Source organism: Pecten maximus, chromosome 19 (assembly GCF_902652985.1).
Source record: "Pecten maximus chromosome 19, xPecMax1.1, whole genome shotgun sequence".
Lineage (NCBI taxonomy): Eukaryota > Metazoa > Mollusca > Bivalvia > Pectinida > Pectinidae > Pecten > Pecten maximus.
The window spans coordinates 19,650,794-19,666,708 of record NC_047033.1 but is presented as its reverse complement, the minus strand read 5'-3'; the positions used below and the strand labels follow the sequence as shown (position 1 = coordinate 19,666,708).

At 35.1% G+C, this 15,915-nt stretch overlaps 1 protein-coding gene across 3 annotated transcripts; it reads right to left on the bottom strand.

Annotated features, from left to right (window-relative positions):
• Positions 1-877: 877 nt before the first annotated feature.
• Positions 878-11,959, bottom strand: LOC117318182 (ribosome biogenesis protein slx9-like). Of its 3 annotated transcripts, none has more exons than XM_033873208.1 (8): positions 11,747-11,959; positions 10,993-11,106; positions 9,873-9,912; positions 8,706-8,846; positions 8,406-8,553; positions 7,703-7,762; positions 6,267-6,469; positions 878-966 (listed from the first exon to the last, which is right to left on the bottom strand). In XM_033873208.1, the coding sequence occupies exons 2-7, from the start codon at positions 11,098-11,100 to the stop codon at positions 6,346-6,348; spliced, it is 621 nt and encodes a 206-aa protein (XP_033729099.1). In that variant the 5' UTR covers positions 11,101-11,106; positions 11,747-11,959; the 3' UTR covers positions 878-966; positions 6,267-6,345. The 3 variants fall into 3 exon arrangements, with proteins under 3 accessions (XP_033729099.1, XP_033729100.1, XP_033729102.1); XM_033873209.1 differs by having other exon boundaries at positions 880-966; positions 6,295-6,469; XM_033873211.1 differs by lacking the exons at positions 878-966; positions 6,267-6,469; positions 7,703-7,762 and adding an exon at positions 7,796-8,121.
• Positions 11,960-15,915: the final 3,956 nt, after the last annotated feature.

The following is a 15,915-nucleotide window of genomic DNA, read 5'->3' as shown; positions in this document are numbered from 1 at the left end:
ACCTCCCTATAATTGACTGATGTAGCTATGTTTGTGTAAACATAAGTAAGTGTTGACCAGTTTACTCCCCTATAACTGACTGATGTAGTTGACCTCCCTATAATTGACTGATGTAGCTATGTTTGTGTAAACATAAGTAAGTGTTGACCAGTTTACTCCCCTATAACTGACTGATGTAGCTATGTGTGTGTAAACATAAGTAAGTGTTGACCAGTTTACTCCCCTATAATTGACTGATGTAGCTATGTTTGTGTAAACATAAGTAAGTGTTGACCAGTTTACTCCCTATAATTGACTGATGTAGCTATGTTTGTGTAAACATAAGTAAGTGTTGACCAGTTTACTCCCTATAATTGACTGATGTAGCTATGTAAACATAAGTAAGTGTTGACCAGTTTACTCCCTATAATTGACTGATGTAGCTATGTTTGTGTAAACATAAGTAAGTGTTGACCAGTTTACTCCCCTATAACTGACTGATGTAGCTGACCTCCCTATAATTGACTGATGTAGCTATGTAAACATAAGTAAGTGTTGACCAGTTTACTCCCCTATAATTGACTGATGTAGTTGACCTCCCTATAATTGACTGATGTAGCTATGTTTGTGTAAACATAAGTAAGTGTTGACCAGTTTACTCCCTATAATTGACTGATGTAGCTGACCTCCCTATAATTGACTGATGTAGTTGACCTCCCTATAATTGACTGATGTAGCTATGTAAACATAAGTAAGTGTTGACCAGTTTACTCCCCTATAACTGACTGATGTAGCTATGTTTGTGTTAACATAAGTAAGTGTTGACCAGTTTACTCCCTATAATTGACTGATGTAGCTATGTTTGTGTAAACATAAGTAAGTGTTGACCAGTTTACTCCCCTATAATTGACTGATGTAGCTATGTTTGTGTAAACATAAGTAAGTGTTGACCAGTTTACTCCCCTATAACTGACTGATGTAGTTGACCTCCCTATAACTGACTGATGTAGCTATGTTTGTGTAAACATAAGTAAGTGTTGACCAGTTTACTCCCCTATAACTGACTGATGTAGTTGACCTCCCTATAATTGACTGATGTAGCTATGTTTGTGTAAACATAAGTAAGTGTTGACCAGTTTACTCCCTATAACTGACTGATGTAGCTATGTTTGTGTAAACATAAGTAAGTGTTGACCAGTTTACTCCCTATAATTGACTGATGTAGCTATGTTTGTGTAAACATAAGTAAGTGTTGACCAGTTTACTCCCCTATAATTGACTGATGTAGCTATGTAAACATAAGTAAGTGTTGACCAGTTTACTCCCTATAACTGACTGATGTAGCTGACCCCCCTATAAGTGACTGATGTAGCTATGTTTGTGTAAACATAAGTAAGTGTTGACCAGTTTACTCCCCTATAATTGACTGATGTAGCTATGTAAACATAAGTAAGTGTTGACCAGTTTACTCCCCTATAATTGACTGATGTAGCTATGTTTGTGTAAACATAAGTAAGTGTTGACCAGTTTACTCCCCTATAATTGACTGATGTAGCTATGTTTGTGTAAACATACGTAAGTGTTGACCAGTTTACTCCCCTATAATTGACTGATGTAGCTATGTAAACATAAGTAAGTGTTGACCAGTTTACTCCCTATAATTGACTGATGTAGCTATGTAAACATAAGTAAGTGTTGACCAGTTTACTCCCCTATAACTGACTGATGTAGCTATGTAAACATAAGTAAGTGTTGACCAGTTTACTCCCCTATAATTGACTGATGTAGCTATGTAAACATAAGTAAGTGTTGACCAGTTTACTCCCCTATAATTGACTGATGTAGTTGACCTCCCTATAACTGACTGATGTAGCTATGTGTGTGTAAACATAAGTAAGTGTTGACCAGTTTACTCCCTATAACTGACTGATGTAGCTATGTTTGTGTAAACATAAGTAAGTGTTGACCAGTTTACTCCCCTATAATTGACTGATGTAGCTGACCTCCCTATAATTGACTGATGTAGCTGACCTCCCTATAACTGACTGATGTAGCTGACCTCCCTATAATTGACTGATGTAGCTATGTTTGTGTAAACATAAGTAAGTGTTGACCAGTTTACTCCCTATAACTGACTGATGTAGCTATGTAAACATAAGTAAGTGTTGACCAGTTTACTCCCCTATAATTGACTGATGTAGCTATGTAAACATAAGTAAGTGTTGACCAGTTTACTCCCCTATAACTGACTGATGTAGCTATGTAAACATAAGTAAGTGTTGACCAGTTTACTCCCTATAATTGACTGATGTAGCTATGTGTGTGTAAACATAAGTAAGTGTTGACCAGTTTACTCCCCTATAATTGACTGATGTAGCTATGTTTGTGTAAACATAAGTAAGTGTTGACCAGTTTACTCCCTATAATTGACTGATGTAGCTATGTAAACATAAGTAAGTGTTGACCAGTTTACTCCCTATAATTGACTGATGTAGCTATGTAAACATAAGTAAGTGTTGACCAGTTTACTCCCCTATAATTGACTGATGTAGCTATGTAAACATAAGTAAGTGTTGACCAGTTTACTCCCTATAATTGACTGATGTAGCTATGTAAACATAAGTAAGTGTTGACCAGTTTACTCCCCTATAATTGACTGATGTAGCTATGTTTGTGTAAACATAAGTAAGTGTTGACCAGTTTACTCCCTATAATTGACTGATGTAGCTATGTAAACATAAGTAAGTGTTGACCAGTTTACTCCCCTATAATTGACTGATGTAGCTATGTAAACATAAGTAAGTGTTGACCAGTTTACTCCCTATAATTGACTGATGTAGCTATGTAAACATAAGTAAGTGTTGACCAGTTTACTCCCTATAATTGACTGATGTAGCTGACCTCCCTATAATTGACTGATGTAGTTGACCTCCCTATAATTGACTGATGTAGCTATGTTTGTGTAAACATAAGTAAGTGTTGACCAGTTTACTCCCTATAACTGACTGATGTAGCTATGTTTGTGTAAACATAAGTAAGTGTTGACCAGTTTACTCCCTATAATTGACTGATGTAGCTATGTTTGTGTAAACATAAGTAAGTGTTGACCAGTTTACTCCCTATAATTGACTGATGTAGCTATGTTTGTGTAAACATAAGTAAGTGTTGACCAGTTTACTCCCCTATAATTGACTGATGTAGCTATGTAAACATAAGTAAGTGTTGACCAGTTTACTCCCCTATAACTGACTGATGTAGCTATGTAAACATAAGTAAGTGTTGACCAGTTTACTCCCCTATAATTGACTGATGTAGCTGACCTCCCTATAATTGACTGATGTAGCTATGTAAACATAAGTAAGTGTTGACCAGTTTACTCCCTATAATTGACTGATGTAGCTGACCTCCCTATAATTGACTGATGTAGTTGACCTCCCTATAATTGACTGATGTAGCTATGTTTGTGTAAACATAAGTAAGTGTTGACCAGTTTACTCCCCTATAACTGACTGATGTAGTTGACCTCCCTATAATTGACTGATGTAGCTATGTTTGTGTAAACATAAGTAAGTGTTGACCAGTTTACTCCCTATAATTGACTGATGTAGCTATGTTTGTGTAAACATAAGTAAGTGTTGACCAGTTTACTCCCCTATAACTGACTGATGTAGCTGACCTCCCTATAACTGACTGATGTAGCTATGTAAACATAAGTAAGTGTTGACCAGTTTACTCCCCTATAATTGACTGATGTAGCTATGTAAACATTAGTAAGTGTTGACCAGTTTACTCCCTATAACTGACTGATGTAGTTGACCTCCCTATAATTGACTGATGTAGTTGACCTCCCTATAATTGACTGATGTAGCTATGTTTGTGTAAACATAAGTAAGTGTTGACCAGTTTACTCCCCTATAACTGACTGATGTAGTTGACCTCCCTATAATTGACTGATGTAGCTGACCTCCCTATAATTGACTGATGTAGCTATGTTTGTGTAAACATAAGTAAGTGTTGACCAGTTTACTCCCTATAATTGACTGATGTAGCTATGTTTGTGTAAACATAAGTAAGTGTTGACCAGTTTACTCCCCTATAACTGACTGATGTAGCTGACCTCCCTATAATTGACTGATGTAGCTATGTAAACATAAGTAAGTGTTGACCAGTTTACTCCCCTATAATTGACTGATGTAGCTATGTTTGTGTAAACATAAGTAAGTGTTGACCAGTTTACTCCCCTATAATTGACTGATGTAGCTATGTTTGTGTAAACATAAGTAAGTGTTGACCAGTTTACTCCCCTATAATTGACTGATGTAGCTATGTAAACATAAGTGTTGACCAGTTTACTCCCCTATAATTGACTGATGTAGCTATGTTTGTGTAAACATAAGTAAGTGTTGACCAGTTTACTCCCCTATAATTGACTGATGTAGCTATGTAAACATAAGTAAGTGTTGACCAGTTTACTCCCCTATAATTGACTGATGTAGCTGACCTCCCTATAATTGACTGATGTAGCTATGTATGTGTAAACATAAGTAAGTGTTGACCAGTTTACTCCCCTATAACTGACTGATGTAGCTGACCTCCCTATAATTGACTGATGTAGCTGACCTCCCTATAACTGACTGATGTAGCTGACCTCCCTATAATTGACTGATGTAGCTATGTTTGTGTAAACATAAGTAAGTGTTGACCAGTTTACTCCCCTATAATTGACTGATGTAGTTGACCTCCCTATAATTGACTGATGTAGCTGACCTCCCTATAATTGACTGATGTAGCTGACCTCCCTATAATTGACTGATGTAGCTGACCTCCCTATAATTGACTGATGTAGCTATGTTTGTGTAAACATAAGTAAGTGTTGACCAGTTTACTCCCCTATAATTGACTGATGTAGCTGACCTCCCTATAATTGACTGATGTAGCTGACCTCCCTATAATTGACTGATGTAGCTGACCTCCCTATAATTGACTGATGTAGCTGACCTCCCTATAATTGACTGATGTAGCTGACCTCCCTATAATTGACTGATGTAGCTATGTTTGTGTTAACATAAGTAAGTGTTGACCAGTTTACTCCCCTATAATTGACTGATGTAGCTATGTAAACATAAGTAAGTGTTGACCAGTTTACTCCCCTATAATTGACTGATGTAGCTGACCTCCCTATAATTGACTGATGTAGCTGACCTCCCTATAATTGACTGATGTAGCTGACCTCCCTATAATTGACTGATGTAGCTGACCTCCCTATAATTGACTGATGTAGCTGACCTCCCTATAACTGACTGATGTAGCTGACCTCCCTATAACTGACTGATGTAGCTGACCTCCCTATAACTGACTGATGTAGTTGACCTCCCTATAATTGACTGATGTAGCTGACCTCCCTATAATTGACTGATGTAGCTGACCTCCCTATAACTGACTGATGTAGCTGACCTCCCTATAACTGACTGATGTAGCTGACCTCCCTATAACTGACTGATGTAGCTGACCTCCCTATAATTGACTGATGTAGTTGACCTCCCTATAATTGACTGATGTAGCTGACCTCCCTATAATTGACTGATGTAGCTGACCTCCCTATAATTGACTGATGTAGCTGACCTCCCTATAACTGACTGATGTAGCTGACCTCCCTATAATTGACTGATGTAGCTATGTTTGTGTAAACATAAGTAAGTGTTGACCAGTTTACTCCCTATAATTGACTGATGTAGCTGACCTCCCTATAATTGACTGATGTAGCTGACCTCCCTATAATTGACTGATGTAGCTGACCTCCCTATAATTGACTGATGTAGCTGACCTCCCTATAATTGACTGATGTAGCTATGTTTGTGTTAACATAAGTAAGTGTTGACCAGTTTACTCCCCTATAATTGACTGATGTAGCTATGTAAACATAAGTAAGTGTTGACCAGTTTACTCCCCTATAATTGACTGATGTAGCTGACCTCCCTATAATTGACTGATGTAGCTGACCTCCCTATAATTGACTGATGTAGCTGACCTCCCTATAATTGACTGATGTAGCTGTGTGTGTGTAAACATAAGTAAGTGTTGACCAGTTTACTCCCCTATAATTGACTGATGTAGTTGACCTCCCTATAATTGACTGATGTAGCTGACCTCCCTATAATTGACTGATGTAGCTGACCTCCCTATAATTGACTGATGTAGCTGACCTCCCTATAACTGACTGATGTAGTTGACCTCCCTATAATTGACTGATGTAGCTGACCTCCCTATAATTGACTGATGTAGCTGACCTCCCTATAATTGACTGATGTAGTTGACCTCCCTATAATTGACTGATGTAGCTGACCTCCCTATAATTGACTGATGTAGCTATGTATCCATGGTTTCCTCCTGTAGTAGTTTGTTCTGTAGGTGTTCCCTGATTGTGTCTGTAGGATTCTCAATATAAGATGGATGAGCTAACACTTGCTTAAATAAAGAAATGTTGTTCAACCTGCAATAAAGAAAAGATAGATTACTGTATTTATCCACAAATAAGTAAGTATCGGCCCACATAAAAGCTCTCTCTTTTTTTTTCAGAATCATCAATTTAACAAAAAACCAAATGGGCTTGTCACCTGATTCTACAGTAATTTTGAAGTTGATCTATGTCATTTCTGCATATACAATGTACTAAGGTGATTACCACTTTATTGTAATATCAGAGTAGGCTAGGTTTATTTATGTCAATACATTTTCTAGTCCTTCATTTCAGCATACTACTTGCCTAATATCAGGGCTCTTGGCTATGGAAAAATCATAGTTTAAATATATAAGCCTATTTGACTCCTGTGACCTTGGATGTGGGTCAAGGTAATTCATTTGAACGCTCTTGGTAGCCCTTGACTCCAACACGCTACAGGCACAATATCAAGGCTCTAGGCCTCTTAGTTATTGAGAAGAAGTTGTTTAAAGATTTTGGCTTTTTGACTAACAAGTCATTCATTTAAACAAACTTTGGATGAGCTGAAATAGTAAGCTAACAAATAAGCCTTCCCCAAGCTTTCATACAACAGTTGTAAACTAGATAAGGGAGGGGGCTTATTAGAGGATGAATAAGATTAAATGTTGTCAGGGATTACCACAGAAATGTACTTAATAACAGGGACTCGGGGTCCACATAGAGTGGATTTTGGAAGACCTGTGTGTATTATCATTACTGTAATACAGTCTTCTATACTTTTACAAATGCTGTTCTCATATAAACCACAGGGACTTGGCAAGACTTCCTAGCCCAAGTTCATAAAATATATTTTATGTATCATTAGTAATATAATACATATACATGTAAGGACTATGGGCTAGGAACTTGTGTCCTTGTGCTGTCAACTGACTTCCTGTCATAACTTCTCACTTTCATGATTCACAAAGTACAAGTACCTTTTGTGAAACAGACTATACTTGACACTAGCCTATGCCAAACACCCCCGACCCCCCCCCCCCCCCCCCCCCCCCCCCCCCCATCTGATATCTAGTGATTACCAATATCTATTGATTACTGATATCGATTGATTATTGATATCTAGTGATTACTGATATCTAGTGATTACCGATATCTTGTGATTACCGATATCTAGTGATTACTGATATCTAGTATTACTGATATCTCGTGATTACTGATAGTAAAATGTATATTTCACACATACTAAATCTTCCCCATCTTAACCTGATGATACTTTATACTTACATTTGTTTCCGCCTTTGTTTTTCTCTCGGAATACTTTTTGTAGTAGTCTCTTTTTTGTCACTGAAAGTTGAATAATGTAAGCTAATTAAAGACACCTATTAGTGTTTTCCTCTATAAACTTGGCTACAATTTTAATTAGTTTCACTTTGACCTTTTCAACTATTTCATTTTATATATAATATACACATACTTTATGATTTTGAGTCTAGTAAAGACGATTATTTAATCCTGTACTGGAAATAAACTTAACTATTGGAGTTAAATATTGATGGATTGTACAAAAGACACATAAAATATTAGCAGCTTGAATACAAGTTAGTGGGTCACATTGAGCCAAAACATAATTGAACTGCATCACGCAGCTGTTCTGTCCTTCTAGATCTCTTCAGTGATATTAACGATCGATGGTGATGATACTCCTACAATGGAGGCAATAGAAAAAACTACAAATAGGTCTAAATAAAATTAGATGCCAATATCAACTCAATTAATATCAAATAATAAAAAATAAATAATAAATTTTCAATATTGGATATATATATGTATATGCATCTCCCTTGTTCTAACTGTAAGAGTTACCTCCCCTCCAGTTGCGAGTGTATGGACAGGTTTTATTATTTGTTGTTATACAGGAGAGACAAACTCTGATCATCACCCTATGATCTTATTCTCTTGGTAGCCATTTATTATTCTTGACACTGACCTTGATTTTGGGCCTGATGACCCCTTTAATAAAAGATCGAGGGTTGGCAGGGCGTCACCAAGTATTCTGATATCACCAACTACCGGTGTTTGTTGTCTTTTCTTCTTGGCTTTGGCTTCTGTCTTAGCTTTGTCTATAGAACTCAGCTCTGTAAATTTATTTTAAAAAAAGATATGTTAAAATATGATGCATTAGATTCATCATCTCATCATTTTCTGTTTAATTTTATTTTGGAACATCATTCTAACTCTTATCCCTGTAATGATTAGTAAGAATTTTATCTTACAGAAATATTCTTACTTTTCATCCATAGTTCATGCCTCAATTTCTTCTTGTCTTTTTTCTTCATGTTGAGGCCTTTGAGAGACTTGCTGGTTATCGTACTTCGGGTATCAAAGTCAGGCAGCTCCTGTTTTAATGTCTCTTTGTTTATCTTCAGTCCTAGTACAAGATACAAGAATTTTTCTTAGAGCTGTACATCTTAAACAATGAACATTTGTTCTGTAGAGCTATTTCTAGGAGTAAACAAACACAATAAACATCAGTGTAAAGAAAACAGTTCAAGTACCCTAAATAAAAATCTTCTTAAACTAACATGTGTTCTAATGAATAGTGTTGGCAGTCCAATATTTCGGACCAATTGTCGGGCCTTCAAGATGGATCCACAGACAATTTTCGCTTGAAAATTTTAAAAAACATAGAATCTCATAATAACTGAACTGACTTGTAAAATCGCCATCATTTATCAGCTTGTAAAAGGTGAGAACGTGAAGCACTGCACAGACCATAATAATGTAATTCTAACATCGCTACATACTTCTTGAATTCGGAAATCAGGTTTCAATAAGTAAGTGTATTAACATGTCTAAACTGAGTAATATTACATATCTAAACATCAGAACTGACATAGCTCCCAACATATCTTTTTAGTATAAAATATGAAATTGAAAGCAAAGAACTATTGATGACTGTGCCATTTTCTATGATGTTCTGTCCTAGACAGAATGCCCAGTACAGTGGAACCCCTATAAACCAAATATGCATGGGACATTGATATTTGTTCATTTTACAGAGGGTTTCGGTTTGGAGAAGTTGATCGAAATGACTGGTCAAATTCCAGATATAATTTATCAGACGGAGCCTTTTTTTTGGAATGTACCCGATTACAAACCGGCACTAGGCCTACTGTAATTTTTGGTATATTTTGACAGGAACTGGATACAAAATTGGTCTGATATTCGGAAATTAGAAGGATCAGTATTTGGAAGTTTTTTAATACTATAATAAAGAAGGACCAATTCCCTATAATGACAATTTGTTCGGTATTCAGAAGTGTTCAGTTTTTAGAAGGTTCAGTTTTGGGAAGTTACACTGTATATAAGTATACCCCCCTCCCCAACTTTGTATGACATAGTTGTTTAAACAATTAAACAGATTCTATACCATATATAGTACATTGTTATTTACCTTTAAATATGTTATCATCTTCAAAAGTTGGTGCCGGCGGCTGTGAAAATAAAATCCATCATTATATTAACACACTCATATGGTAACATTTATATTGTAGCATCATATCTAAATCTGCCAATCCTCCCTTGATTGGAGGGGTCCCAGGGACTCACAACAACTACCAGGTCTAACTCACATAAACTTTTCCTTAATTCACACTGACCTATGTCACTTAACCTAGAAAATACTCACACACAATTAATATACTCAGACGACATTAAATATAAAAAATACGCTGAAAAATTCACACTTGCGAGAGGAAACTCTCTCTGTGTTTTGCAGATTTCCATGTTCATGAATATAACATAAACTGCATGATTGATACATATAATTATACATGTGTATTACAATAATTTTTCATTTTGAAATATTTGTCATATAAAATCTTCTATTTTTCCTTCTTCTTTTAAGCTTATGGGTGTTCATTACATTGTGTAACAGTAACCACATGCTTCCTGACATCAATTTACAGTTTTATTTGTTTTCAGACTCTAGAAAGATTATTTTAGCTCTCACTTACTTACATATTATATTGTTTATATAGTACTCTCCTTTAAGGTGGTAAAGCATTACGATCACTTTTGATTAGTATGCTTAGTGTCAAATGCTTTTCCACTACAAATGTAGTCAACTATGTCCTAGGGACACTTTCAGACCACTTTTTATGATTCCATACACACATACTTGCCAACTTTTTAGAAGTCTCATGGAGGAGAAAAGTGAGTGACAACATTTTCAACTGGGCAACATGCTTTGCATGTCACACAAGTAAACATAATCTAAGGGAAGATAATTTGCTTTTGAAATCTTACTTCCCTTCCTGATTATCTCCCCTCTGTCAGTTAAAAAAAAAGGTTTCATTTCAAACTTGTCCAATGATCTGTAAAATTCAACTTTGGAAGGTATCAGGTATTTAGCAGTCAGTAACAAATTAATATATTATGAAATCCTTTAATTTTTTATCAGTTTTTGAAATTACCTGTATTTTGGTAATTGTTGATCAGACTTTTGTTTTAAAATAAAATTATTGTCAATTAATGCAAATTGTCCCTAAAAATGTTTTGTAAAATACTTATACCTTCATATCAGTTTCCATATCCAACATATCCACTATTTCAACCTTGTTGTCATCTTTCTTCTTGGCCGCTGCATGGAACTTCTGTCGGTTCTTTTTCATTTTACCCATTATGGTCTACATTAAATGTTAATAAATCAAATGTGAAGCAAATGAATTTGTTATGATTTAATGAATATGAAACCTATATAATGTAGTAACTGATCATTTACATAGAGGGATAATCTGGGTATTCCCCTAAAGAAAATCATGTGAAAATTCCCAATATAAAAGTCAATTTTTCAAGATTAAATATGCTTGACAATGTGAAAAGACCTCAGGCAATTTTGAATAGATAACAGATATAAATACCAAATGAAATAAAAGAAAGAATTAATAAAGGTAATAATCTATTAAGAAGAACATGCATTTGTTTGAATTTCACTTTTCCCGTTTCCAATTTCACATTTTGTCGCGTAAAAATTCCCAATTCAATGGACCCTGGGCCCGGACGAAAAATTGTAGGAAAATCCCTGTACCTAACCTTGACAGTACGCTGCCCTTTTTATAGATAATCATTAGTATTGTTTGATAATTCGATTCTCTTTCCATAAATTAGTGGTCCTACAGCAATGTTACGTGATTCTATATGGCGAGAAAGTCGTGACAGTCACAGATCCGCCAACACAATTAGACTGAATAAGACCACTTATATAAGTATATAGTAGAACAGGTCCAACACTAACAGTGAATACACTATAGACTACAGTACGCCTACCTATAAATCGTTTCAACAGTTCAATGTTTTGTATCAGTCTTGGAGAAGCGTTTGGAGCGACGAATTACTGTCGTTTAGATCTACAATGAACTGTGAACTATGAGTGAATTATGTTTCCTCTTCAATCACACGAGTTCCAAGTCAGATTTTTCTGTTAAAAACAATACCATGAACTGCGATTCCACGTTAGGTTTGATAACATGGGCGCCGCCATTTTCGTACAAACTAACTACTGTCTGACATCCGGAAAGAAAATCCGAAATAGTGTAATGTCGGATTATGTATTATATGACATTCGGAATGCATGCATATTAAAATCACAGATCTAAAATCCTACTCGTTTGAATTAATATAATGATGATTTTTTAAAGATAGCATTTAAATGAATAAATAATAAGATAAATATGTATATCTACTTGACATTCTTTATAAGCAAAATATTTAAAATTATAAAATTAATCTTAATTTTGAGTTTCCACCATCGCCTTATAAGTCAAAACAGCTGTAAGTGATGCAGTTAAGTTCTTTTTCAATCTACTGTCTAACTCTTTATTTGTATGGAAAGTTGCTCCTTTAGGGAAATTTCTGTTATCAACTGCATGTAATCTCATGTTTCATTAAACACCCAAATAGACTTATAGATTCCAGGATGAAGGAAATCAAAATTTCATAAAATTAAACCTAACATATGGAAAATAAAACAAAAACAAAAAAGCTGCCCATGGGCCCTAGAAGTCACCTGAATTTTGATATCTTTTTGCAGATTTGATTCCTCAGAGACCTTGAATTGGAGGTCAATATCCTAAATCACCCCAGCATGCCAAATATCAGATTTCTAGGTGTGTTGGTTCCTGGGATAAAGCTGTATAAAGATTTTAGCATATCTTAAGAGTCTGGTGACCTTATATGAAGGTCAAGGTCATTCATTTGAAAAATAAAACTTCATAGCCCTTCACCCCAGCATGCTAAAGGCCAAAAATTTCAGGCAGCTGGCCGGGCTTCTTGGTTAGCATACATGACCCCTGTGACCTTCAATGAATCTAATGTCATTCATTTGAACAGTCTTAATAGGTCTTAAATTCACACCAGCATGCTAAAGGCCTACTATCAGGGGTCTGAACATCGATCTTGCTTGGTGAGAAAAAGTCATTTAATTAAAGAGTTCAGTATATTTGATCCCTGATACCTTGAATGAAGGTCAAGGTCATTCATTTGAACAATCTTATTAGCTCTTCACCCCAGCATGCTAAAGGCCCCATATCAGGTCTCGTAACCTCCTGCTTAATCAGAATAAGTAATTAATTTTTTTTAGCATATTTGACCCCTGTGACCTTGGATGAAGGTCAAGGTCATTCATTTGGACATTGCTATAGGCCCAGTATCAGGTCTCTAAGCTTCTTGGTTATTGAGAAGAAATCAAAAATATAAATTGTTTATGCACAACGTAAAAGGAGAAATAGAATAGATCACGTAATTCAGACTTTGTCTCAGGTGACCTAAAAATAGAAAAGGAAAGAAAGAAATACATTGAAATCAAGCTTCTACCTCAAAGGTGAAAAGTCATAATTACAAGAAAATAGTCTATTATGAATTTCAAAGTTATTATCACTACAAAAAATTGTTATTGCCAGATAAAAAACGTTAATACAAGAACAAAATCTATAGACCTGGTAATATGAGATACATGACATAATATGTACAGGATTTACAATCCTTTTGAAGTGTATAATACAATACACATCATCATAATAACTATATTTTTCTTTAAAAACAGTATCTTTATCCAGTGTTCATCAAATCCATATTACTGACAGTGTTCACTACTTAAGATGGGTCAAGTTATTCCTCTTCCTTAAATTAATGCTGAATGTCCTTAATCTAAATATAATTTAAGGATATACCTTGCATGTTTTAACTTTCTTTCGAAATGTGTTGACTTCTTGCAATGGTCACATGAACCACAAATAATTTAAAAACCTCAATCATATCACATGATCTTCAATATGCTAATGTTGGTAATTTTAATTTCTGTAGATGTTCCCTGTATGATAAATGTCAAGGTACCAGGGTACCTGTTTGTGGCTTGACACTTTAAATTTTCTATCACTATTACATACTTTTCTGGATGATGGCACAGACTTGATTTGCATACCCTATATGAGGTAGATTTAATGCAGTGTGTACCAATAGATTAAAATTATTGATATCCATGTATTCCATTGTTCTCTGTAATATGCTCATTCTAGAATTGACTTTATTAATGATATGCTTGTCAAATTCAGTTTTCCATCAACGGTCTGCTCCTAATATCATTTTCTGAGTTCACAAACTTTAATGGTTGTAAACTTTCTGCTAAGGTGTATTTGAATGTATCCATCTTCGAGTTTCCAATGTGCTTCATTTTACATTTGTCCAGATAAACGTGTAGCTGCCAGGTTTCTGGTCATTTTCATGAGAACATGTCCCTATCGAGATTAACCTATAGCTGCCAGGTTTCTGGTCATTTTCATGAGAACATGTCCCTGTCGAGATTAACCTATAGCTGCCCGGTTTCTGGTCATTTTCATGAGAACATGTCCCACTATAGGATAGCACCATCTTGTTTGTTATTCCATTGGAAGCCTTTGTGTCATCAGCGAAAATGAAAGTGTCTCTTCCAACAATTGTCACAATTAACTGGCCTTTCATTTCTGTACAATTCAAAAATAAGTTGCCCAAGCACCGAGCGTGTGGAATGCTGCGCTCAAATTGAATATTAACTTTATTTCATTCATTTAAGCATTGATGTCATTTTTTTTTAGTTTCATCGGGGTATGAAACAAATTTTGTTTGCAAACTTCTGTAAGAATCCGCTACACGGATTCATACAGTTTGCAAACAAAATTTGCGAACAAAAATTGACATCAACGCTTATAATTAATTTTTGAAAATGATTTTCTCATTTAAAACATGTTTTATGTACAATTTTACTGGTTTTAAATGGGATTCTTTTTCTCAAATCAATACGCAACGTCAATTGTCGTATTGTGACGTCACATTTTTCGCACCATTCTCAGAATTTCTTTCATAGAAGAATGAAAAGAATTTTTCGACCAATCACATTTGAGTATTTACCATGAAAACAAAGAGAAATTAATTATATAAACATGAAAATAACATAAAATCATTTTCCTTCATATACATTGGATTCAAGTTTTTCAAATTATATAAATGGGGCTTTAATTTGTTTCTTACCAAGCATTAAGGTATGGTGGCTGCTAGAAGGACATGATGAATATATAATTATTGCTTTCACAGGTAATGATAATTCATTCCCACATAATGATTTTATTTTGTCACTATCATCATGTCTGTTCCCATTCTTACAAAGAAAATTCAACTTGAAAACAATGTTGCACTTCTTTATTAAAACATCGTCATCCTCACAACATATCATAATGAACATGTATTTTATACAGGAAATATGATGAATTTTAAAATTAATACGAAACAATTACTTTCATTAAAACAAATAAACTAAACAGTATGGCCAGCAATCTCTCTCCACATCTCCCAGTCCCAGAGTCGGGACATAACCCAAATTTAGAATGTGACACTTGCAATCTCAAGTGGCATCCACAATAATATAGACCATTGTAGCCATTGTACATGTAAATATTGACTACTTATATTAATGAAGAGGACGATGAGAAATAGGACATACCTAGCACAAAGTTCAAAGGGACGTAACTCTTGGTGAGGTCATGAGACACAGTATGTGAAATGGTATAAAAGTCATAAACTAGGTTCACAATAGCTTTTAAGTAAACTCCCTTACATCTCATTAACATGTCTTCTGTTATGTAACAATCCAGTGAAATATTTTAAATAAGAGGGAATTTTACAGGCTACTTTTGAAACCCCTGAGAGATATGTTCACAGCACTGCAAAAACTTCAGAGAGTCTTAAATATCTGTGGGGTGAAATTAATGTGACAGTGTGCATGATTACTAAAATAAAATCACTGCTAGGGATCGAACCAAGGACATCTGGCTTGCTACAGTCTTACGTTCAACTGATCAAGATAAAGAGAAATTCTCTCTAGCCAAGCAGAATATCATTAAGGGTAATTTTAAAATAAGATGAATCTTTCTTTCTTATCAATGTCCTACATATCTCATGTCAAGCAG